Source organism: Lactuca serriola, chromosome 9 (genome assembly GCF_051521515.1).
Source record: "Lactuca serriola cultivar US96UC23 chromosome 9, Lser_US96UC23_V15, whole genome shotgun sequence".
NCBI classification, from domain to species: Eukaryota; Viridiplantae; Streptophyta; class Magnoliopsida; order Asterales; family Asteraceae; genus Lactuca; species Lactuca serriola.
This window is the reverse complement of record NC_136416.1, coordinates 61123539-61149226: the sequence shown is the minus strand read 5'-3', so window position 1 is coordinate 61149226 and position 25688 is coordinate 61123539. Positions and strand designations below refer to the sequence as shown.

Here is a 25688-nt window from a genome sequence, read left to right as displayed (position 1 = left end):
GCAGAAGGAAGCCCACGATCTCCTCGAGAGCAGGAAGACTCTCTTCCCTGCATGGACTCGGGAGTGAATGATTAAGGAGGCCATAGATACTCCCAGCATCCTATGGCTCGAGCCGGTGATCTCGTTCGACTGTTATAATTCTGTCGATTCGCAGTTCGACATGCCGTTGACTCGAAAGGCGTTTATCTTCCACGCCTTCTCAAGTATTTTTGAAGTCCCTCATCCGAACCCTGAGGTGGATAGGGAGCTGATTGAATTCTATCTGAAGGCTGCTCGTCCTCAGTATCAAACTTGGAGCGCCCAGAAGATAGTGAACGTTCGGGTCTTAAAGCCTTACACCGAAGGAAGGTTCATAAACGTTCGGTTCAAGGTGATTCGAGGGTCTACGAGAACTGAACACCTTATATCTTTGGCAGACTTACCGAATTTAAATCCTCATGATTGGATTGTCTTGCATAATATCCTTTTGACGAATGAAGTCGAATATGGTCCAATTATAGACCATCTCAAAAGGATGTTATTCTGTTACATCATGGAGGTAGCCCTTATGGATCAGGAGGTAGCCACCACCTTCAAGAAGAAACCGAAGATAGCTCCTGTGGGATCGGCCAGTGATCTCAATCAGATGAAAATGGGCAAGATCGACCCGAGACGCAATTCGGTCATGTTCACTAGAGCAGAAGGACAGAAATGTCTCTTTGCTTTAGTTGACAAACATCTTTACACCACTGCTTGTCTGGAGCATGTGTTATTGATCATCCGAAGGTGTAAAGAGAATGCAGCGGATGATGTTAAGTACTTCAACGACATGATCCAATGGTACATCAGGTTTAGGCAGACGATACTGGCTCTTATCTCTCGTCTGTTTAACACCGTGAAGAAGAAGGTACCCGCCTCCGCTGCTGGCCCAAGTAACTAGTAAAGATCTCGCTCCAATTGACGCAAAGGGGGAGATTGTTGGGTTGAAGATTCGTTGGAGGATTGCGTCATTGGGCTCGGCTTTAGTCTAATTATTTTGTACTCCGGTTTGGGCCTGTCCAACCGAGAGCCTGTTATGTATATTATATAAGTATATGCTTGCATGCATAATTAGGTTAACGATTGATCTAGAGCATAACGATAGTATTTACAGATTTCTTTGATCGTTCTTGTAAACCTACCAATCCTCTACAGTTGATGTTCTTAATCGAGCTCTTCTGAGGATTTTGTTTTAATCATTCGACACGTTTGATTCAATCTTGCCTTATTCTTATTTTCGTGTTCTTGCTGTTTTATATTTACTTACCTATTTAAGATCTAATCGATCTTCAAGATTAAGTTTTAATCTCATCAAGGATCTTAACTTATTTTCAGAAATAAGAGGGTTGCCAAGTCACTGCAGCATGAAATGATCCCCTTATTCACATCCCATAGTCAGATAACGTCCTTTCAAGTGAGGTGTATAAACTTTAACTCGTGTGAAAGAGGTGATTAACTCTTTAAACCTTGGAGGGGATTAAGTACCGTTATTCCTAGGAGATATGATCACTCTCCGTTCTTAGGATACTCATGTTATGAATCATAGGAAATTTGTAGTTATGGAACTCTTAGGTGCCAGGGTCTTCAAACGCCAGTATCCTTGTTTATCAGGATCCTTGAATTTTCATATGTCAAGATCCTTTTACGTCAAGATCCTTATGTGTCAGGATCCTTGAGTGTTAGGATCCTTGAGTCCCTGTGCATAACAAACACTAGCTAGGGGTGGGCGTTAGTCTAGCTAACTCCCTTCAGGTACTTAAGTCAGTAATGGTATTTGAAGAGAGCAAATAATAAAAATAAAGGGTAAAAGGTAAATAATATATGTACCTTGAGTGTGTTGGAACATGAAAAATCTTACTTATGTGAAATATGCTTTAAGATGTATAGCATTCCAGGATCTTAGTAGGACATTTCCATCGAGGGTATCCAACCAATATGCCCCTTTCATGCTTTGGCATCTATGAGATACAGTCCTTCCCATTTAGGTCTAGTTTACCTGAACTAGGATCTTGGTGTTTTGGAATGTTTTACTTAGTACCAACTCTCATATTTGGAACCTTATGACTTTTATGTTTTTTTTGTACGCCTTAGTGATCGTCTGTTGATGAGCAGCGATGCGAATCTTGGCGAGACCCCTGAGTTCATCTAAAGTATCAAGATCCTGGGCCAGGATCCTGTCGTTGTTTTCTTGGTTTTGAAGTAGCTATCTTGCTGTTGGGATCACCACTTAAGTGAGAATCATTACTTCCGCTTCAAACACCAAGGAGTATGGGGTTTGGTCCATGAATACATTGGAAATGGTCCTATCTGCCCATAGTACGAAAGGAAGTTCTTCTGCCCATCTTGTTTTTTTTTCTCGTCCAACCTGTTCTTTAAGTTATTGACTATGATTTTGTTGATGGATTCTGCTTGACCATTGGCTTGAGGGTGGACAGGAGTAGACATTACCATCCTGATTCCCCAACTTGCGCAAAAGTCTCTTGTCCTTTTGCTTATGAACTGGGATCCGTTGTCGCATATAATTTCGGCAGAGATGCCAAACCTGGTCAAGATATTGCATTTAATGATGGAAACTACCTCTTTGTCTCTTATCTGGATAAAAGCTTCGGATTCTATCCACTTTGAGAAGTAGTTAGTCATCACTAGCATGAAGACCTTTCCACCAGGAGCCACCAACAATGTGTACACTATATCCATCTCCCATTTCATGAATGGCCAAGGGGAGATGATAGGATGTAGAGGTTCCGCTAGTTGATGTATGATGTTGCTATGTCTTTGACAATCGTCACATTTTTAAGCATGAAGGAAGTAATATTTCTTCATGGTTGGCCAATAGTATCATGTCCTCAACACTTTAGAGCATAAGGATATGCCTCCATTATGGTTGCCGTAGTCTCCTTCATGTATATCCTTTAGTACTTTTGTAGCTTCATGATCTTCTAAGCATCTAAGGTATGGACCTGCCATAGATTTTTTTTAAATTACCTTGGATTATAACATACCTTGAGACCCTTGTTCTGAATGCTCTGTCACTTTTTTCTTCTTTAGGGATCGTGCCATTCTGGAGGTATTCCATATGGGTTGAATCCAGGATCCTGAGGTTGTAGAAGGATCCTTAATATTAGGATCCTGATAGAAAAGTAGAAAATCGGGATCTTCGATTGTAGCGACATTAGTAGTTTCCATGTGATCATTGGGATCGTTTAGTGTCTTGGTGGGATCCTTGATTGCTGGGATCAACACGTGGGTTATCAGGATCCTGGTTTCTGGCGGGATCCTAAGAGATGATCCTAGATTGGCTAAAGCATCCGCTTCAACATTGTCTTCTCTAGGATCCTGGTTTAGGCTAAATGTTTTGAATTCTGAGGCTAAGTTTTTGAGGATAGGGAGGTATAGTGCTAATCCACCTCCTTTTACAACATAGGATCTATTAAAATGGTGAGTCAATAATAAAGAATCGACGAATACCTAAGGATCCTTGATTCGAATATCTTTGGCCAACTTTAATCCCAGGATTAGTGCCTCGTATTCTGCTTCGTTGTTGGTTTCATTTGTAGCGGATCTTGGCTCATACTTTATGTCAAATGTGCTTAATTTTACGAACCACTTTGCCATCCTTCCTGACATTTCTGGCTTTCTAATAACATTCTAAATGGGATAATTAGTTCTTACAGTTATAGGGTGTGTTTCAAAATAGTACCTTAATTTAGTAAAAGTAGTTACTAATGCAAGTATAAGTTTTTCAAGGTGGGAGTACCCGGTATCAGGATCCAGGAGACATTTACTTACATAGTATATGGGATGTTGGTCCCCATGAAGATCCTTAGCCAACACTGCACTCACCACGTTTGAGGATATTGAGAGGTAGAGCAGAAGTGGTTCCCTATCTAATGGTTTTACCAATAGGGGTGCTAAAATTAAATATTTTTTAAGTTCATGGAAAGCATCCTCATGTTCCTTGGTCCACTCGAATATTTAGTTATTCTTCAATATGTCGTAAAAAGGCTTGCATCTTTATGAGGATCTTGAGATGAACCTGTTCAGGGCTGCCACTCTTCATGTTTGTCTTTGAATATCTTTTTTCGAGGATGGTGATCTTAGATTCAGGATGGTCTTGATTTGCTCCGGGCTTGCTTCAATTCCAATTTGGTCACCATGTATCTAAGGAACTTGACCGATCTCATCCCAAAGTGGCACTTGGAGGGATTTAAATTCATGTTATATTTGTCCAGGATGTCGAAGGCTTCTTCAAGATCCTTGAGGAGATCCTCAGCTTTCTTGGACTTGACCACCATGTCATCGATATACACTTCCATGGTGCCCCCTAATTTCTCCTTGAACATCTTGTTGACTAGCCTTTGGTATGTTTCACCTGCATTTTTAAGACCAAATGGCATGGCGGTATAACAATAAATACCTATTGGTGTTATAATCATTGTATCCTCTTGGTCAGATGGTACCATCTAGATATGTTGGAATCCCGCTAATGCATCAATGAATGTTAATAATTCATGACCTGATGTCGTGTCTATCATGGATTCTATGTGTGGTAGAGGGAAAGGATCCTTAGGACAAGCCTTCTTGAGATCCATGTAATCTACACATACTCTCCATTTACCATTTTTCTTTTGCACTACAACCACATTAGCTAGCCACCTTGGGAATTTCACCTCCTTGATCATCCTAGTTTTGAGAAGTTTTTCTACTTCTTGTATAACTTGGTTTCTCTCCGGTGCAAACTTCCTTCTCTTTTGGTGTATCGGTCTGAAAGATGGATCAATGTTAAGTTTATTGGTTATTATACTTTTGTCTATACCTGTCATGTCCTCATGCTTCCATGCAAACATCTTGCTTCTAGCTTCAAGGAACTTTATAAGGTCATGTTCGACTTGTTCAGACATTGAGGTTCCTATGAGAACTTTGGATTCAGGATCCTCAAGGTTCAGCGGCACTTCTTTTATATATTGTTCTCTTGCTTCTAGTATGTCTTGTGCCCCCTGCTTTAATTGCTATCTTTGTATTGGTATTGTCGATGCTTTCATTGAAGTTTTGTAGCATTCCTTGGATTGTTGATCTCCTACGATCTTCACTCTCCCCCATGGGGTGGGCATCTTTATGCATTGATGATATATTGATGGAACGACCTTCATTTCATGGATCCATGGTTTACATAGTATAACATTATAAGAGGATAATGTATCAATTACACAAAACCGTTGTATAGAGTTTACCCCTCTATGTAGATAGGTAGCTTTATCTCGCCGACTGTGTGTTTGGTTTCGCCGCTGAATCCGATCAGCACCGAGGATCTTCTAACGATTTCAGACTCCATGATGTTCATTCTTTTTAGTGCATCCAGGAGTATGATGTTGACTAAGGATCCCCCATCGACGAGGATCCTTCTGACGAAATGGTTGGCGATGTAGAGAGTAATCACCAATCCATCATGGTGAGGATCCTAGATGACTTATCTATCTGCTTTGTCGAAGGTTATCTCCTTCTCGTTTGTGATTGATGTGTTCTTATGTGGTCCTTTTTCCATCTCTGTTTTGGATACTTTGGCATTCCTCTTTGCTACAGAATAAGAGGTACCACAAATGTCAGATCCTCCAGAGATCACATTGATTACATTAGCATCGGCAGGGGGGGATCCTGGTCTGTCGAGGATCTTCTGAGGATCCTGATCTTTCTCTTTGTATTTCTCCTTTCTTCTTCCAAGGATTTCTTTGAGGTATCATCTTCCTAGGAGGTAGTTGGTCTCCTTCCTGGGAGCTATGTAATCCTATGTGATGTGACCGAAGTCTTCATGGTATGCACACCATTTGGACTTGTCTTTCCAAGTGGTGGATTTTCTCCTTTTCTTGGCCATCTTGCTTTGTCTCCAAGATCCTGCATTGCAAATATTACACCTGAGATATCCACAACAAAACAATAGTCAGTGATTTTAGGAATAACTTTTTCCTCTCACTCATATTTAATTGCATTAACCCTATGATGGTAAGGTTTGGAATATGGCTTTAGTGTTCTGCTTCTGACTTCTTCCATCCTCTTGCATGGGGTCATCACGAGGTCTTCATAGAAAGGAGAATCCTTCTTTAAGCCTATTTTAAAGGCTTCAAATGCAGTTGCCATGTCGATGTTGGGGATACTTAGAGCTTCCCTTCAAAACTTGTTCACAAAAGTCCTAAGGAATTCCTTAGGATCCTGGACCACTCGATAGAGATCACTAGTGATCCTTTCGAATGTTCTTCTACAAGAAAAATGATTGTTAAACAACTTAATTAAATGAGAAAACGATGTAATAGAGTAAGGAGGAATGTTAAGAAGCCATGCTAAAGCTGATCCTGTGAGGGTTGAACCAAAACCCTTGCATAGGAAAGATTCTTTCAAGCGAGTGGGGATAAGAATGATCTCCATCCTTTACCTGTATTGTGCCACGTGCTCCTTAGGATCATTGGTCCCGTCAAAAGGCTTCATGCTGGGGGTCTGAAAGCGCTTTGGGACTTTGGTATCAGCTTTCACCGGAATGATTCTGGAGATCCTGTGGCTTGTTGGGGATACTTCCGGTACATGTTAAACTACTCCAGGCACGCTTGAGATCATTTTCCTTAATTGTTGAACCTCCTTAGCCATGATCGGGCTTAAACCGGTATCAAGATCCATAGAGTTAGTGGTAAATATATTATTATTGACAAGGTTACCAGGATCCTTGTTGTTGGGAGTAACAAAGGTTTCGTTAGGATCATGGGTCGTATGGGCTTATTCTTTTAGAGTCGCACCCCGGGCGGGAACAGAGGCCGATATTTAGGATCCTATCTCGCGGCGAATCATTGAGGATCCCGTGTTGTCAAAGTTCAGAATCTTGGGCTGAAAGATCGAGGGTGCTACTTCTTGAGGTTTGTGGATCTCTGTCCTCATTCTCTCCACTTCCTTGAGAATTTTCCTATTGTCCTCCTGCTGTTGGGCGACTTGTTGTTCTAGTATCTTCATCATAGCGAAGATTTCATTGTTGGAAATCAGCACAGGAGGGTCTTGGAGTACTGGGGTAACGACCGGAGATGTATTTTTCTTCGGTGCTTCTGAGGCATTCTTAGGAGCTCCAGTTGGAGGTGGTGGAAGGTTTTTGGAGGAAATAGGAGGAATTGAGGAAGAGGACAGGGTCGATTGTCTAGACATGATTTTTTTGAAGAATTTTGAACACCAGGGCCCCATGGTGGGCACAAAATTGTTTTGGTAAAAAATGAACAATCAATAATCAACCAAATTGTACGTGAGGTTGTGATGTTCAGGATAAAGAAAGTATAAGATGATAATCAAAGTGAAAAAAGTGAATTACAAGGAAATCCCTTGATCCTTGTTAGGATCTCTGACATAAAACCATAGGAGGTGACAATGATCACCTGCCTTGAAGAGATGATTGATCGAAGAAGTTGATTACATAGAAATATAAAGAATGTAAATACAAGTATCGTTGGTAAGCTTAGTGTCATGTGTAGTGTGATGAATACATGTGCTTTTTTATAGTCTAAAGCTAATAACAAGAATTCCGACAATTCTGGGATCCTCCGCGATCAACTTATAGATGTTATTTGACTTAGTCCTCCGGGTCTTTTGTATGGTCACTATGACTATTCGTTGAGAATAAGTCTTTGGTTGACTATTTCTGCACATGTAAGACAAATAAAGAAGCATATAATTATTATAAATGTTAGGAGAATAAATGATGATAATCAGGATCCTGAAGTATGTTTGAGGATCCTGAGGTTTAAGGATCCTGAAGGTAATTCCAGGATCCTAGCCCTAACACTAATGACATATTGAGCTCATCCATGATAATCAAAGTGACACAAGTGATTTACAAGGAAATCCCTTGATCCTTGTTAGGATCTCTGACATAAAACCATGGGAGGTGACAATGGTCACTTGCCTTGAAGAGATTATTGATCGAAGAAGTTGATTACATAGAAATATAAAGAATGTAAATACAAGTATCCTTGGTAAGATCATTGCCGTGTGTAGTGTTATGAATACATGTGTTTTTTTTATAGTCTAAAGCTAATAACAAGAAGTCCGACAATTCTGGGATCCTCCACGATCAACTTATAGATGTTATTTGACTTAGTCCTCCGAGTCTTTTGCATGGTCACTTTGACTATTCGTTGAGAATAAGTCTTTGGTTGACTATTTTTGCACATGTAAGACAAATAAAGAAGTATATAATCATTATAAATGTTAGGAGAATAAATGATGATAATCAGGATCCTGAAGTATGTTTAAGGATCCTGAGGTTTAAGGATCCTGAATGTAATTCCAGGATCCTGGCCCTAACACTAAGGACATATTGAGCTCATCCATGATACTTGTACTTACATTTACACATTAATTTATGTATTTCAACATTTGATATTAATAAAATCATCAAGGTAGGTGATAATTATCACCTCCTAAGGTTTTATGTCGGAGATCATATCAAGGATCAATGGCTTTCCTTGTAACTCAACTATGTCACTTTGATTATCATTTCTTACTTGATTTATCACGAACATCACAACCTCTCATACAACTTGGTTAGATTCTACTTAATTGAATTTTGACCAAAACAACTATTAACAACAAAATTAGCACATCCCTAATGAAACCATAGTATGATAAAAAAAGAATTAGGTTTACATACATTTGATTTGTTGTAGTAAAAAAATCACTTCAATCCTTCCTTAGAATGTCATGGAAATCTAGCACCAAAAGTATGATGCCTATAATGGCTCACACCAAAACCCTAGAACTAGAAGACAATTGAGGAGAGGAAAATTTTGTTCTAAGGCTTATGGGAAGTGCATGAACGAAATTAAGGTCATAAGGGGTCCTGATTATAGTTTAGGTAACTTAGGTACCAAGCAAGATTTGAATGGATTTAATACCAGTCCAAATCTCTTCCTTATAGGCATCCAAGAGGGTACTAGAAACCCCAAGGAGGCTCCCAAAACCGTCCTCCCTTGGATGGTTCTAGAATTTCCTCTTTTGTTCAACTATTGAACAATTACAATTCACCCCTTGCACCTTTAATTAGTTCCAATTAATCCCAAATGAATTCCAAATTAATTCTGATTAATAATTAATTAATTCTAATTGATTTCTTATTAATTTATTAACCTTATAAATTAACAAGTCAATTGTTTAACTATTGATCTCATATTAATTTATTAATCACATAATAAATTAATAAATCAACTATCTATTTCCAATTAATATATTAATCATATAATATATTAACAAATCATTTCCTCATAATTTCCAATTAGATTATCAACCATATAATAATCTAATAATCTTTATCTCTCTATAAATGTCATTCTAATAAAGTTATAGTTATGAGGAAAAACCAAAAACGACTTTGCTTCTAATTACATTAATTTAGTTACTGGCTTAGACACATTAATCCAACAAGTAAACTCTACCCCAAAGGAAGAATTCCATGAATAGGACAAGAACCCCATTACCTTATGACAATAAGAAAAAAAATTCTAACGCATGTCAAATCTAGTGTAAGTATGAACACCATCTACCCAGAAATGATATAAATCAAAAAATTAGGAATTTGAGGAATACACTAGAACTCCAAAGAGTCAACCCAACACTTACTAGGGTAGGAAGGCCCTAGGATCTTATAACCCGTGCAAATTAGGGCATGCCACACTATGACCATTAAGGGAAACTCCCACTCCACAATCCGTAACTATACCAACATATAAAAGTGTATAGAAAACTAAGCTGTAAAAAGTATGGCATGAAGTAGCATACAACTGGTAATCATAGAATTCCAACTCACATGGTAACTACTACAAATGCAAGCATCCAAAAGAAACTATCTGTAGACTTAGTCAAGAAGTATTTTGTATTAGTTATTTCGAAACAACACAAACTATGAAATTCACAACAAGTCCCTAGGTTAAGTAAATTCGCAACACTCCCATTTCTTTTCAAAAACCTTTCCGCCGTTTTTTTGAAAATAGATCTCCGAATAACTTGATAGAAGCCAAGGGTCCATGAAATAAGTCAACATAGGAAAACAATCATATCTAGTGTGAAATGTTTAAGAAACTAGATAAAAGACAAATGAACTAGTGGCAATCCAAAGAATATGATTTAAACGCTCGCCTGCGACTCAAAGAAAACTCATAAGCATTTCTGAAAAAGAAAGCGACAAGATCGCGAAACAAAAAGATAGAGATTCAACTAAGAATGGAAATTTTAGGTTTCCTATTGGTGTAAAATGAAATTTCCCACAAATGGAAAACAAGGATAAAGAGGAAACTCTAAAAAGATAGGCTAAAAAGAATAGTATTATCAAGAAAACACCTCACAAAGTTGAAGAATTAGAGGTAAGAAGTGAACTTTAAACTGCCTCTCAAAACAACTCCTCTCTAGTCAATAAGCTTCCAACAAATTAAAGATAAGCAATAGAATCCAAAACAATTCCAAACCTCATTGCAAAAACAAAACTTAAGAAGAAATACTTATTCTATAAAGGTTATGCCATAGGAATAAATTCAAAAGTTCTAAAACTACTAAGATCCTCCCAATAAGTACCTCTTTATCATGTACCACAAGTTAAATTTTGGGACGGAATTTCCTTCAACAGGGGCAGGATGTGACAACCGGGAAAATACGTCATCGACCACCATTAGTATTTAACAATAAAACATGAATAATGTAAGAAGGAAAGTCTTGTAACCACCCAATATATTTCAATATATTCAAAACTTTACATTCTTAATTACGTCAACCTTTAGGCTCAAAAATAGGTGCACGAATAGTTGCATCACTGTGACAACATGTTAACATTTATAGATTATGTAAGCTACCACGATGCCAGAAATATAATTTTCTCAACAATCCGACTCAATATGGGTAAGAAGTGACTTCTGTAGTAAATAAATATCCACCGTACGTAAGAAGTTACAACGACAAAAACTACAAAGAGAATGGTGGACTCTTAGAAAAAATCACCAAAATCACAACTATAGTGCTACTCAAACTAGGAATTATAAGACAAATAACGCTTAAATAGGAACCTGTATGGGAGAGTTATGATTTTTTTTAAAAATCATAATAGTAATAAAAACTTTTGTCGAAAAACAAAAGTCAAAACTAATCAATACAACCTAAAGGAAAGTCGTAGAGGACTTTGAGACCTACGCGGATATATAAGAGTCATTGAAAACATAGTTTATATGCAAGAGTTATGAGTTTTTAAAGTTTATAAAAGACCTCACGTGTACCCATGCGCAACACACGACGTACATTCTGATACCCGGATTCGTCAGGATACGAATGATGCCAGACCATGAGAAGATGACACGTGTCAACACCTGGTGGTTCACGCGCACTGCGCAACGTGCACCCTAAAACTTTCCTATATATAGCAAGCTCAGGCTACTCCTCTCTCACACCTTAACACACGCCTCACTCTCTCTCGATTTTCGTGCCACCAGCTCCTGAAGGCCTCTCGAGTCCGGACTTCTAAATTCTACTCTACATCAAAATTTTCATGAATTACAAGTGAGTTCACGACACCATTTTCCAAACCTTTTCAGGGGTTGGGGGAATACATTTTATAATGCAACTATTACATAGTTATTACTATTTGTAGTTCGATAATTATGCTTATAACATTAGGATAATATTATGTCCGGTAGATACTCTTCCCAAACATTTTAGATAATATTATGCCTAGTTTTTATACTAATTCACACTGATAGATGAGATCATACTTAGTTGTTACGCTGGTTAGTTGCCAGGAAACATTGTTACTTTAGTAATTATTATAGTCACCCTTTTAATAAGCTTAGTACCCAGTGGTTACTCTTCCTAAATACTTGGCTATGCAAAATACAATAATTATACATGGAAAAGTTCAATAGAGAACCATTATTATTCAAGGAACCAATGTACCAATCCAAAGCGTCGGAATTTAAAGCGATCAACGGCAAAAGAAAGAGTTGTAAATTTTATAATGGACGCAAATGTACCAGATTATAACAAAACTCACTTCCTTTTTTTCATTTAAGTTTTTTTAGGCCAAGTTTTTTATCGAAAAAAAATCTAAATATACCGTTGTTCACGATTTCGTCCTCTTTCGATAGAGATCCATGATGATATATAAAAAACGAACTTTTTTTCGAAAAAAACCCACTTAATTTTCTTTTTTTTTTTTCAATATTTAAGTTTTTTTATAAAGAAAAAACTAATTATACCAAAAATATTAATTTTTTGTACTCTATTGATAAACATCAACACCGATTAAAAAAAAAAAAAAACCTCGAACAGTGTAGATTCACACTGTGAATCTAAACTGTAAATATTTCAATTTTTAACATTCACAATATGAAAAATCTCGAACAATTCAGATTCATATTGTGAATCTGAATTACTATTATACACACTGTGAATCTGAGAATGTTCACAAAAAAAAAACCTCGATCAGTGTAGATTCACAATGTGAATCTAAACTGTAAATATTTCAAATTTTAACATTCACAATGTAAAAAAACTCCGATCAGTTCAGATTCACATTGTGAATCTGATTTATTATTATACACACTGTGAATTTGAGGAGGTTCACAATGTGAATCTGAACAGGTTTACAATATAAATCTGAACAAGTTCACAATGTGAATCTGAACTGAAATATCAATTTTTTTAACATGAATATGAATCTATGTTTAAAAAGTACCAAAAATATGAATTTTGATATATTTATTAATTTTTTTCTATAAAAAATAGACATTAACTTTTTCATTAAAGAAAATGAAGTGAGTTTTTTTCGAAAAAAAAAGTTCGTTTTTTATATATCATCATGGATCTCTATGGAAAGAGGACGAAAAATCGTGAACAATGGTATATTCAGGTTTTTTTTTGATAAAAACATGGCCTAAAAAAATTTTTAAACGAAAAAAAGTGGTGGGTTTTTTTTTTTGTAAAGGGTGGATTCTTTGGTATAATGTGGTGTGTGTGCGTCCAATGTAAAAGTGTATATCTATTTCCTTGGCCGTTGATCGTTATGATTTCCGATGCTCACGATTGGTTCCTTGGTTCCTTGGTTAATTATAGTTCTCTATTGAACCTCACCCTAATTATACATATGTATAAGATAAATAATATATATAATTACTAAAACCGTATGAATACAACATGAATAACAAGACGACCGGCCAAAGGAGTCCCCCATAACAAGAGTTAGATGAGACACGATTCATCAACACGCTGAAGGATTTCAGCTAGCTCTCGACCTATAATCATTAAAACTTTAGTGAGCGGGAGAGATATGTATAGATATATACAAGACTGACACCCCCACCTATTGTTGCTAGCTACAACTTGACGGCAAGTTGAAGCATGCATAACCTTCTAAACACATTTGCAACATCCGTTGAAGCATCGTGGTTTTCGAGAATCAACAGTCATAACTCGGTTATAGTAACTCATCGTAACTTTGTTAAACTAAAACTAACTATCATAGAGTACTTATTAAACAAGTAGTGATAGTATACTCAAAATCGAGGAAACAAGTTCAAATTATCCTTATTAAAATAAGATTTACTACTATTAAGGAACGCCTTGAGCAAGGAAGAAGTACATACAATACGATAAAAGAATATTAGGGGAATATTACCATGGTACTAACAATGGATTTTAGAGATATCAATAAATGTAAAAGGATACATCTTTCTATACAAAAAGTCAGGATCAGATCTAGTTACTAAACTATTTGAATCATGTTAACAAAATATTAGGAAACAACATTTAACTTACTGACATAAGTTAAGAACACAACAAGAGCTGCCTAACGAATCTCGACAAAGTATATTCAAGTATACAAAACCTGTGGACTCACCAACATTATATTGACCTGTCAAAACTCACAAGTATTCCTAGGTCATCGAAAGAGACAGATGATCTCTTAGTAAAAGATCATGAAACAAATCGTAGTCTACTGAAGAGTATGATTTCCATGACAAAAATCAATGTAATAAAAACTAAAGTTTCTTGTATGTTATTGATTGTTGAATGGAAGTGATATTTATGTCATGAATGATAGGTGAAATCTTTATTTTTGATCCAAATCCTAACGTCGCGCCGCCGATCGTTTCCGCCGCCAGGTTGGGGGTGTGACATCTGATGGCCGTACTATTGCAACACTTATACAACCACATTACATCTTCTTAATTTTCTTGGATGCCAGTCGGGAGTTCAGGAAGGAAAAGGAAATCAAAGTGAGAGAACCCTTTTACTGATTTCAATAGGTGGAAAAGATAAAAATACCCCCATCGTGCAAGCCACATAGGGTTCACTAACACATAATTGTTTTTATCTTCTCCATTTGCAATACAATTCTAAAAGTTATAATCAGATGTGAACAAAACATATAACAAATAAAAATTTAATTTTTAGATACGAATATTTGATTTTATCCGGTATTCTGCATTAAACATTACCACTAGGGTTAAGAAAATGTATGTCATCAACACAAGATTCATTCATCCACAACTATCACTACAAAAAACAAAAAAAAACATAAAATATAAACTTATATATATATATATATATATATATATATATATATATATATATATATATATATATATATATATTAGCTTCATCATCTCCCCCCCCCCCATACACATCAGCCTATTGATATGACCTTCTTTAACTATTTATTTTAGGCTATTATATTAATATATTTGATTAAAATGTTATATTAGAAGATATATGATACTTAATATGATTTTAAATGTTCAATTACAGTTAAAATGAGAGCTGAGATGCAAAAGGAAGAGAAGAGAGCTGAAAAAGATGAAAATGATGTTGTTGGACAGCTTGATATCTCTTTAGTATTTTGGTCGTATCCGATGACTCGTAACTCTGATTTAGGAAATTCAAGATGTTCTGAAAACTAGACAAAATTTTGGACGAATTTCATGTTCATACCAAATTCTGATTTGCGTTCCCACACTATGGAAAAGGCATTTTCCATGCCATGGTGGATCAAAATCCCAAATAATTTTCTATCTCGGTATACTCATTCGTATGAAATACGGAAATCGACATCCATGTCGTGATGAGACCTCTTCCACGTTGTGGGGTTGCTGGATATACGAAATCAGGAGATTTCCCTAATCATGCTATGCAACCTTAGGCAGCCATTTGTTGTGATTTTGTAACATCCCAAAATTCAAGCCCAAAAATTTCATTTTTGATTAATTAATTCATAAAACATTCATTAGGATATATTGTATAAACACATCATCTCAAAACCAAGTATCATGTTTGAGACCCACAACCATGAACAAATGTTATATCAGAGTACAATCCCAGAAAACACCGTGCGGAAATCATATGTGAGTCTGTGTGATGCCATGCTACGCCGTCGGCTCCTTCCTCTTGGATGAAGAGGTACTTGAAACCAAAAACTGAAACTGTAAGCACAAAGCTTAGTGAGTCCCCCCATCATACCACATACCATATAATACCATCCGTATCTTTCAACTGGTAATCGTCATCGGTATCTTTCAACCGGTAACCGTCATCGGTATCTTTCAACCGGTAACTGGGGACTATTCCACCCCTACCACTAGCATACGATAACAAGATAAAAGCACACATTCAGACATATACGGGTACTGACCTATCCCTTGGTCCTAAGGACCACTATTAGGGAAACTATCCCTATCATGTAACATATCATACATATATAACTCATAACCAAACACATACCAGACCAAGATAAATTATCACAAAGACAATTATCTTCTAAATACTCCTCAACGGTGGGCCGGCATTGTGGCCTTAGAGCCACCCCTACTGGAAGGTAACTCACCTCGTATCTGCTGAACTGAGCGGGAATCCTCTGACTGCTGCCACTGCTGCTCCGGAAATCCACCGGCTAAAATTCCCACAAAACACTTAGTCAGAAACTGACATCTACCCTTAGGGTAAAATGACCATTTTACCTTTTGGCCAAATGAAAGTCAAAATTGACATCCATGTCGTGATGAGACCTCTTCCACGTTGTGGGGTTGCTGGATATACGAAATCAGGAGATTTCCCTAATCATGCTATGCAACCTTAGGCAGCCATTTGCTGTGATTTTGTAACATCCCAAAATTCAAGCCCAAAAATTTCATTTTTGATTAATTAATTCATAAAACATTCATTAGGAAATATTGTATAAACACATCATCTCAAAACCAAGTATCATGTTTGAGACCCACAACCATGAACAAATGTTATATCAGAGTACAATCCCAGAAAACACCGTGCGGAAATCATATGTGAGTCTGTGTGATGCCATACTATGCCGTCGGCTCCTTCCCCTTGGATGAAGAGGTACTTGAAACCAAAAACTGAAACTGTAAGCACAAAGCTTAGTGAGTTCCCCCATCATACCACATACCATATAATACCATCCGTATCTTTCAACTAGTAATCGTCATCGGTATCTTTCAACCGGTAACCGTCATCGGTATCTTTCAACCGGTAACTGGGGACTATTCCACCCCCTAACACTAGCATACGATAGCAAGATAAAAGCACACATTCAGACATATCTGGGTACTGACCTACCCCTTGGTCCTAAGGACCACTATCAGGGAAACTATCCCTATCATGTAACATATCATACATATATAACTCATAACCAAACGCATACCAGACCAAGATAAATTATTACAAAGACAATTATCTTTTAAATACTCCTCAACGGTGGGCCGGCATTGTGGCCTTAGAGCCATCCCTACTAGAAGGTAACTCACCTCGTAGCTGCTGAACTGAGCGGGAATCCTCTGACTGCTGCCACTGCTGCTCCGGAAATCCACCGGCTAAAATTCCCACAAAACACTTAGTCAGAAACTGACATCTACCCTTAGGGTAAAATGACCATTTTACCTTTTGACCAAATGAAAGTCAAAGTCAAAGTCAACTTCCAGTTGACCTGACTCGCTAAGTTGACTTGTCAACTCGCCGAGTCCCTATCCTTCCATTAGACCTCATACCCGTCTCTACTCGTCGAGTTAGGCGATGACTCGACGAGGTTTTCTTCTAAATGAACACCGACTGAATCCACATCCGACTCGCTGAGTTGTATGAACAACTCGTCGAGTTCATTATCAACTCATGTCCTGACTTGACTCGCCGAGTTGTATGAACAACTCGTCGAGTTACTCTTCATCCTATGAACACGTTTTGTCCTCGACTCGCCGAGTTGATGAACAACTCACCGAGTTCCATGAAGATTGTCTTAGAGTCGCCGAGTCCGTTCGTGCACTCGCCGAGTACCATGAATTCCCATAACACTTTGCTTAGTCCAGAACGTTGGGTCACTCCCCGGGACTCCTAAAACCCGTCCACACTCAACTGGTCCTTATGACCCTCACTAATATGGGACCTAAACCCTTGGACTCGCCGAGTCCAGGAATGGACTCGCCGAGTCTATCACATTCCTTACTAAGAACTTTGATTTCTGATGTACAACACTTAACCAAATGATAGATCCAGGCCCCCAAACTTGATCTAGCACGTAAAGTTACAAACTTTACGTGCATGCATGGGACATTAGAGCTTAAAAGGCTCTAAAATGGTTCTTTTGTTGCATGGGGCCTTCCTTGGTGCAAAAGGCAACCTGGATCGGACTTGTGGCTCATAAAATAACATGATACAGAAGCCCAAACCCCCAACGATGTTTGGAAACATGGTTGGCCACGAAAAATGGCTTATAAAAGCCCTAAATCACCCCAAAGAGGGATCTAATCAAAAGAATGAGCAAGGTTCAAACTTTATACCTTCCAAAGACTGCAAAAGGTGAACCAAACTTGAATCCTTTAGTCCCCTCTTGATCCTTCTATGCTCTTCCTTCTTCCTTGAGATCAAAACTCACAAGAATCACTCAAAAGGCCTTAGATCTTCACAAAAACAACTAAGGTTTGCTATGAGGAGTGTTTAGGAGCATAAAGGGGGAAAGGAGGCTGCATAAGGTCGTTTAAATAGGGTGCAAACCCTTGGATTAGGGTTTTTACCCAAACAGCGGCTACTCGCCGAGTCCGGGACTCGACTCGCCGAGTCCGCAACTTAATCCCCGCGCCTCATCCCGCTTCTACTCGGCGAGTCAGTCCTTTGACTCGCCGAGTCCAAGGCCAAAAAATGCAAAAATAAATGAATATTTAATAATAGAATACATACCACGAACCAAGTGCTACAAATCTCCCCCACTTATTTTAGACTTCATCCTCGAAGTCTGCCGCTCGACCCTGAAACAGCTCGGGGTAGTGCTCTATCATCTCACCTACCGGCTCCCAAGTCCATTCCGACCCCTTCCGGTGCTACCACTGCACCTTCACGAGTTCTACTTATTTGTTCCTCAGATCATTTGACTTCCGGTCAAGGATCCCCACAGGCCGCTCGATGTAATTCAGGCTGCCATCAACCGAAATGTCCTCCAAGGGTACCACCGCTGTATCGTCCACTAGGCACTTTCGCAGCTGAGAGACGTGGAAGGTGCTGTGGATCTGACTGAGTTCGGCTGGCAGATCCAGCCGGTACGCCACCTTGCCCACCCGAGCTACAACCCTGAACGGTCCGATATACCTTGGGCCCAACTTGCCCCGCTTCCTTTATCGGATGATTCCCTTCCAGGGTGAAACTTTCAGGAGAACCATATCCCCGACCTAGAATTCCAAGTCTGATCGACGCTTATCGGCGTAACTTTTCTGCCGACTCTGAGCAGTCTGAAGCCTGCTCCGGACCTGCTGAATCTTCTCTGTCGTCTTGAGCACTACTTCGATGCTCCCCATAACTCTCTGGCTAACCTCTCCCCAACATATCGGGGTCCTGCACCTCCTCCCATATAACATATCGAAGGGAGGACGGTCGATACTCGCATGATAACTGTTATTATACGACAACTCCACCAATGGGAGGTAGGTATCCCAACTACCTCCGAAATCTAAAACGCATGCCCGCAGCATATCCTCCATAGTCTGGATGGTCCGCTCGCTCTGGCCATCCGTCTACGGGCGAAAAGCGGTGCTAAAATGCAGACGAGTACCCAGCTCGTCATGAAACCTCTTCCAAAACCTGGAAGTAAACCGCATGTCTCTGTCCGAAATCACCGAAACTGGCACTCCGTGCCACGCCACCACCTCCCTGATATAGATATCGGCCAATTTCTCGACCGAGATGCTCTCCTGAATCAGAATAAAGTGGGCGCTTTTGGTCAATCGATCCACGTGACCCATATCGAATCCATCCCCTGCGCGGTCTTGGGAAGTTTCGTGATAAAATCCATCGTAATATCCTCTCATTTCCACAAGGGATATCCAACGGCTGCATCTTTCCGTGTGATCTCTGATTCTCGACCTTGACCTTCCTGCAAATCAAGCACCACTCCACGTACCATGCCACATCCCGCTTCATGCAGGGCCACCAATAGTCTAGACGAAGATCCCTATACATCTTCGTCGCCCCGGGATGAATGGAGAATCAGGATTTGTGCGCCTCCTCCATCAAGACCTGGTGCACTCCTCCATGATAAGGGACCCACACCCTACGGTGAAGAGTCAATAAACCCTGGCTATCATAGTCGAAAGAGGAAACCTGCCCCATAATCCGCTCGCTCTTCCGATGTTCCTCATTCATGGCCTCCTGCTGAGCCTCCCGGATCCGCTCCAGAAGCGGAGTCATCACTGTCATCCTTAGACAGATATCCCTGATCGGTGCTGCCTTGCGGCTAAGCGCATCGGCCATGACATTGGCCTTCCCCGGATGGTAGAGGATCTCACAATCATAATCCTTCACCATATCAAGCCACCGACGCTGCCTCATATTTAGATTTGGCTGGTCCATGAGATACCTCAAACTCTTGTGGTCCGTGTAAATCGTACAACGAACCCCATAGAGGTAATGACGCCAAATCTTGAGGGAAAACACAACAGCCCCCAGCTCCAAATCATGCGTCGGGTAGTTCGCCTCGTGAGGCTTCAGCTGCCTCGACGCGTAGGAGATGACATGCCTCTCTGCATCAATACCGCTCCCAAACCTGCGATGGATGCATCGCAGTACACAACAAAATCCTCCATTCCCTCTGGCAAGGATAATATTGGCGCCTCGCACAATCTCTGTCTCAGCGTCTCAAATGCGGCCTGCTGCTCAGGCCCCCAACGATACACCACCGACTTCTTAGTCAGTCGGGTGAGCGGAACTGCTATCTTGGAGAAGTCCTGAATGAATCTCCGATAGTAGCCTGCCAAACCTAGAAAGCTCCGAATCTCAGATGGAGACCTCGGAACTTCCCAATTCATCACGGCCTCTACCTTGGCCGGATCTACCGAAATCCCGTTCTCGTTGACAAGGCGCCCAAGAAACTGCACCTTGCGCAACCAGAACTCACATTTGGAGAACTTAGCATACAAGTTCCCCCTCCTCAAAGTCTCTAGAACCTCCCACAGATGCTCCTCATGCTGCTCCCACGTCTTGGAATAAACCAAGATGTCATCAATAAAATACTATCACAGACCGATCCAACATTGGTCTACACACGCGGTTCATGAGATCCATGAACGCGGCAGGAGCATTGGTGACCCCGAAAGGCATCACCACAAACTCATAATGGCCATTACGCGTGCGAAACGCAGTCTTCTATACATCCTACTCTCTGAACCTCATCTGATGATACCCTGAATGCAAATAAATCTAGGAGAACCAAGATGCTCCCTGAAGCTGGTCAAAGAGGTCATCAATCCTCCGGAGTGGGTAGCGGTTCTTCACCGTTACCTTGTTCAGCTCCTGATAATCTATACACATCCGATACGACCCGTACTTCTTCCTCACAAACAGAATCGGGGCTCCCCACGGTGAACTACTCGGTCTAATGAAACCCTTGTCTAACAGCTCTTGCAGCTGTGTAGACAACTCCTGCATCTCAGGAGGAGCCAACCGATACGGCGCCTTGGCTATCAGAGCCACACCAGGAACCAGGTCGATCCTGAATTCCACCTGTCGTTCCGGAGGTATCCCCGACAACTCCTCGGGGAATACGTCCGCAAACTCTCGTACCACAGGTACATTGTCCACCGTCGCCCTACCCGTTTCCCGGGTATCCACAACATACGCGGCATAACCTGCGCAACCCCGCTGGAGGTAGCGCCTAGCTCTCGCTGCTGAACATAAAGTTGGTCCTCGATGTGGCCTCTCGCCCTGAATCACCAGCTCTCCCCCACTTGGGGTCCTGACCCGCACCAACTGTTGCGCGTAGTCGATCACTGCCCCATTAGGGCTGAGCCAATCCATGCCTATAATCACCTTGTTCCCATGCATTGGAATGGGAACCAAGTCTACCAAGTAGCGCTCCTCAAATAACCTCAGCACACAATCTTGAAATACCGTCGATGCCCGCACCAAACGGTCGTCGGCAATCTCTACCTCTAGAGGGAAATCCAACATGCCCGAAGACTCGAAAAATCTCTTGCTAAGAGCAAGAGACATAAATGATCGGGTAGCGCCCGAGTCAAACAACACCAGAACTGGGATTCCGTTCACATGGAACGATCCAAAACAGAACACATATCAATAACACAATCACAACAAAAGAAGATCAGAGGGAAAGAATCATACCCGTCACCACATCGGGTGCAGTGCGTGCCTCCTTGGCTGTCAGCTGAAATGCTCGGCTCCGCACCACTGGAACCTCTGTCTTGACCTTCCGGCCATCTGTAACCCACGCCGTCGCTGAGACCGGCGCTGCCGCTTGCACTGCTGCTGACGCTGCTGTCAATCTCGGGCAATTGGCCCTTTTGTGGCCCCTCTGATTGCAATGGAAGCAAATCAGGTCTTTCATCTGTACCGCAGGGACGGGAGCAGTACAATCCCTGCCAAAATGCCCCACCTTGCCACACTTATAGCAGCCCGAACCCGGCACAGTGCGACAAGCTCCCTCATGTGACTGACCGCATTTCCCACAGCGGTCCCATCCTGCCTGGCCTTTTGGCCTACCATCAGATCCCCTGGGCTTCTTCCCCGAAGCCCCACTCGTCAGCCCCTCCACTGCCTTCCTCTTTTGGACGTGCTCCAGATCAATCTCCCTCTCCCTAGACCTGGCAATCATGGGATCCAAGGTAGGGCAAGCCGAAAAACTAACATGCTCCCGAATGTTAGCTCGTAGCATGTCATGGTAGCAGGTCCTCCTCATATCCTCATCACCCGTGTACTGGGGCACCAGCAATGCCCTCTCCCGGAACTTGGCGGTGATCTCCGCCACAGTCTCCGTAGTCTGCCTCATATCCAAAAACTCCCTGGCCAGCCACTGAAGCTCCACAGTTGGCGTAAACTCCGCCCTGAATCTGGTCACAAAATCCGACCAAGTCATAGCCTTAACAGCCGAGGCCCTCAATGAGTCACAAACAGACTCCCACCAATCCCTAGCCCTGTCTCGCAAGCATCCTGTTGCATGTCTCACCTTCGACCCCTCTGGGCAGAAGCTCGTCAGCTGTGCAGACTCAATGTCTGCGATCCATCTCCTAGCAGCAATGGGGTCTTTCACCCCGTGGAAATCGGGCGTGCCACTCCCACGAAAGTCCATAAAGGACAGTGTGTGCATACCCTTCTGGCTAGATGCCATATCACTCCTGAATGCTCAGAGACGATCCTCCATCAGCTCAACAATCCCCTCCTTGACCGACCCGAAGATGATAGGGGTCGACTCAAGGATGCCCCTCGTGATCTCAGACGCGATGAACTCGTGTAGCCCGTCATTAACCTGCTCGGATCCCGAACCCGAGCCCGATCCTGATCCTGATCCGGAACCTCATGCTCCAAGTTGTGTGGTCACCATACTGAAAGTACACGCATAAAGGTCAGGATCATTCATATACTCGAGAGATCTAACAGATTTCCCAAGGTTCCCAATTTCGTCTAGGCCCTCCTTGATTCGAGTACGGGTCCTCTGCTTTCAGTAGTATGGGCCCATACTACCTTCCATATCTATCCGTGCTTTCCTCAAGGATTGCTTCAACTTCACCAGGTCCCTTTGCCGATACCCCTTTCCACTAACCTCGTCCTAGGCTTCCCTAGGGCACTCTCCGACCTACTCTCCGTCATCAGCTGTACAGGAGCCCCCCTACCATTTCCCCCTAACTAACTTGCAGGTGTTGTTACATATTCGCTCCTTAGTTAGTTGGAAATAGCTAGAACCTCCATAGCACAAAGCAAGCAACATTCGTGCATCGAGTAACCAAATCAGGAATAACCTATACAAGCCATCCTACTGCTGACTAAACATCCCTAACATATAGCTCATACAATAGGCATATAAGGCATCCTCCTAGATCCTTTGCCCTAACTAGCATGCGATTATTAGAATCATATATCAGGCACACAAGGCATCTTCCTAGATCCTTAGTCCTATTCTAGCATGCAATTCTGAATCAAGCCATATAGCATAACATAACATGTATCGGTATCTTGGGGAAAACTTACTTGAGCCCGGCCGGTCGCACTCATCACACACCTTGTCTTCCGTAAAATCCTTTCGCTTAGATTTTTAGAAAACTATTTTATTGAAAAAATATCTTTTAGCCCCTCAGTTTGAGTCCAGACACCCTCGAGGGCGTGTCCGAATCCCTCAAACCAGGGCTTTGCTACCAACTTGTAACATCCCAAAATTAAGCCCAAAAATTTCATTTTTGATTAATTAATTCATAAAACATTCAATAGGAAATACTGTATAAACACGTCATCTCAAAACCAAGTATCATGTTTGAAACCCACAACCATGAACAAATGTCATATCAAAGTACAATCCCAAAAAACACCGTGCAGAAATCATATGTGAGTGTGTGTGATGCCATGCTACGCCGCCGGCTCCTTCCCCTTGGATGAAGAGGTACCTGAAACCAAAAACTAAAACCGTAATCACAAAGCTTAGTGAGTTCCCCCATCATACCACATACCATACTATACCATCGGTATCTTTCAACCGATAATCATCATCGGTATCTTTCAACCGGTAATCGTCATCGGTATCTTTCAACCGGTAACCGTCATCGGTATCTTTCAATCGGTAACTGGGGACTATTCCACCCCTACCACTAGCATACGATATCAAGATAAAAGCACACATTCAGACATATCCGGGTACTGACCTACCCCTTGGTCCTAAGGACCACTATCAAGGAAACTATCCCTATCATGTAAGATATCATACAAATATAACTCATAACCAAACGCATACCAGACCAAGATAAATTATCACAAAGACAATTATCTTCTAAATACTCCTCAATGGTGGGCCGACATTGTGGCCTTAGACCCACCCCTACTAGAAGGTAACTCACCTCGTATCTGCTGAACTGAGCAGGAATCCTCTGACTGCTGCCACTGCTGCTCCGTAAATCCACCGGCTAAAATTCCCACAAAATACTTAGTCAAAAACTAACATCTACCCTTAGGGTAAAATGACCATTTTAACCCTTGACCAAATGAAAGTCAAAGTCAAAGTCAACTTCCAGTTGACCTGACTCGCCTAGTTGACTCATCAACTCACCGAGTCCCTATCCTTCCATCAAACCTCATACCCGTCTCTACTTGTCGAGTTAGGAGATGACTCGATGAGTTTTCCTTCTAAATGAACACCGACTGAATCCACATCCGACTCGCCGAGTTGTATGAACAACTCGTCGAGTTCATTATCAACTCATGTCCTGACTTGACTCGCCGAGTTGTATGAACAACTCGCCGAGTTACTCTTCATCCTATGAACACATTCTGTCCTCGACTCGCCAAGTTGATGAATAACTCACCGAGTTCCATGAAGATTGTCTTGGACTCGCCGAGTACCATGAATTCCCATAACAGTTTGCTTAGTCCAGAACGTTGGGTCACTCCCCGGGACTCCTAAAACCCTTCCACACTCAACTGGTCCTTATGACCCTCACTGATATGGGACCAAAACCCTTGGACTTGCAGAGTCTATCACATTCCTTACTAAGAACTTCAATTTCTGATGTACAACACTTAACCAAATGATAGATCCAGGCCCCTAAACTCGATCTAGCACGTAAAGTTACAAACTTTACGTGCATGCAAGGGACATTAGAGCTTAAAAGGCTCTAAAATGGTTCTTTTGTTGCATGGGGCCTTCCTTGGTGCAAAAAGCAACCTAGATCTGACTTGTGGCTCATAAAATGACATGATACAGAAGCCCAAACCCCAAACCATGTTTGCAAACATGGTTGGCCACCAAAAATGGCTTATAAAAGCCCTAAATCACCCCAAAGAGGGATCTAATCAAAAGAATGAGCAAGGTTCAGACTTTATACCCTCCAAAGACTGCAAAAGGTGAACCAAACTCGAATCCTTCAGTCCCCTCTTGATCCTTCTATGCTCTTCCTTCTTCCTTGAGATCAAAACTCACAAGAATCACTCAAAAGGCCTTAGATCTTCACAAAAATGGCTAGGGTTTGCTATGAGCAGTGTTTAGGAGCATAAAGGGGGAAAGGAGGCTGCATAAGGTCGTTTAAATAGGGTGCAAACCCCTGGATTAGGGTTTTTGCCCAACAGCGGCTACTCGCCGAGTCCGGGACTCGACTCGCCAAGTCCGCAACTTAATCCTTGCGCCTAATCCT

The 25688-nt window shown here is 41.1% G+C and overlaps 1 protein-coding gene across 1 annotated transcript; it reads right to left on the bottom strand.

The window, feature by feature from the left end:
* Positions 1-2259: 2259 nt before the first annotated feature.
* Positions 2260-2715, bottom strand: LOC145075744 (uncharacterized). Its single transcript, XM_079021873.1, has one exon. It carries the CDS (start codon positions 2713-2715, stop codon positions 2260-2262), a length of 456 nt encoding a protein of 151 aa, XP_078877999.1.
* Between the last annotated feature and the right edge of the window lie 22973 nt (positions 2716-25688).

Bases quoted from the DNA above. Each gene is read 5' to 3' on its own strand.
- LOC145075744 (XM_079021873.1), bottom strand. From the start codon at position 2,715: ATGGATATAGTGTACACATTGTTGGTGGCTCCTGGTGGAAAGGTCTTC.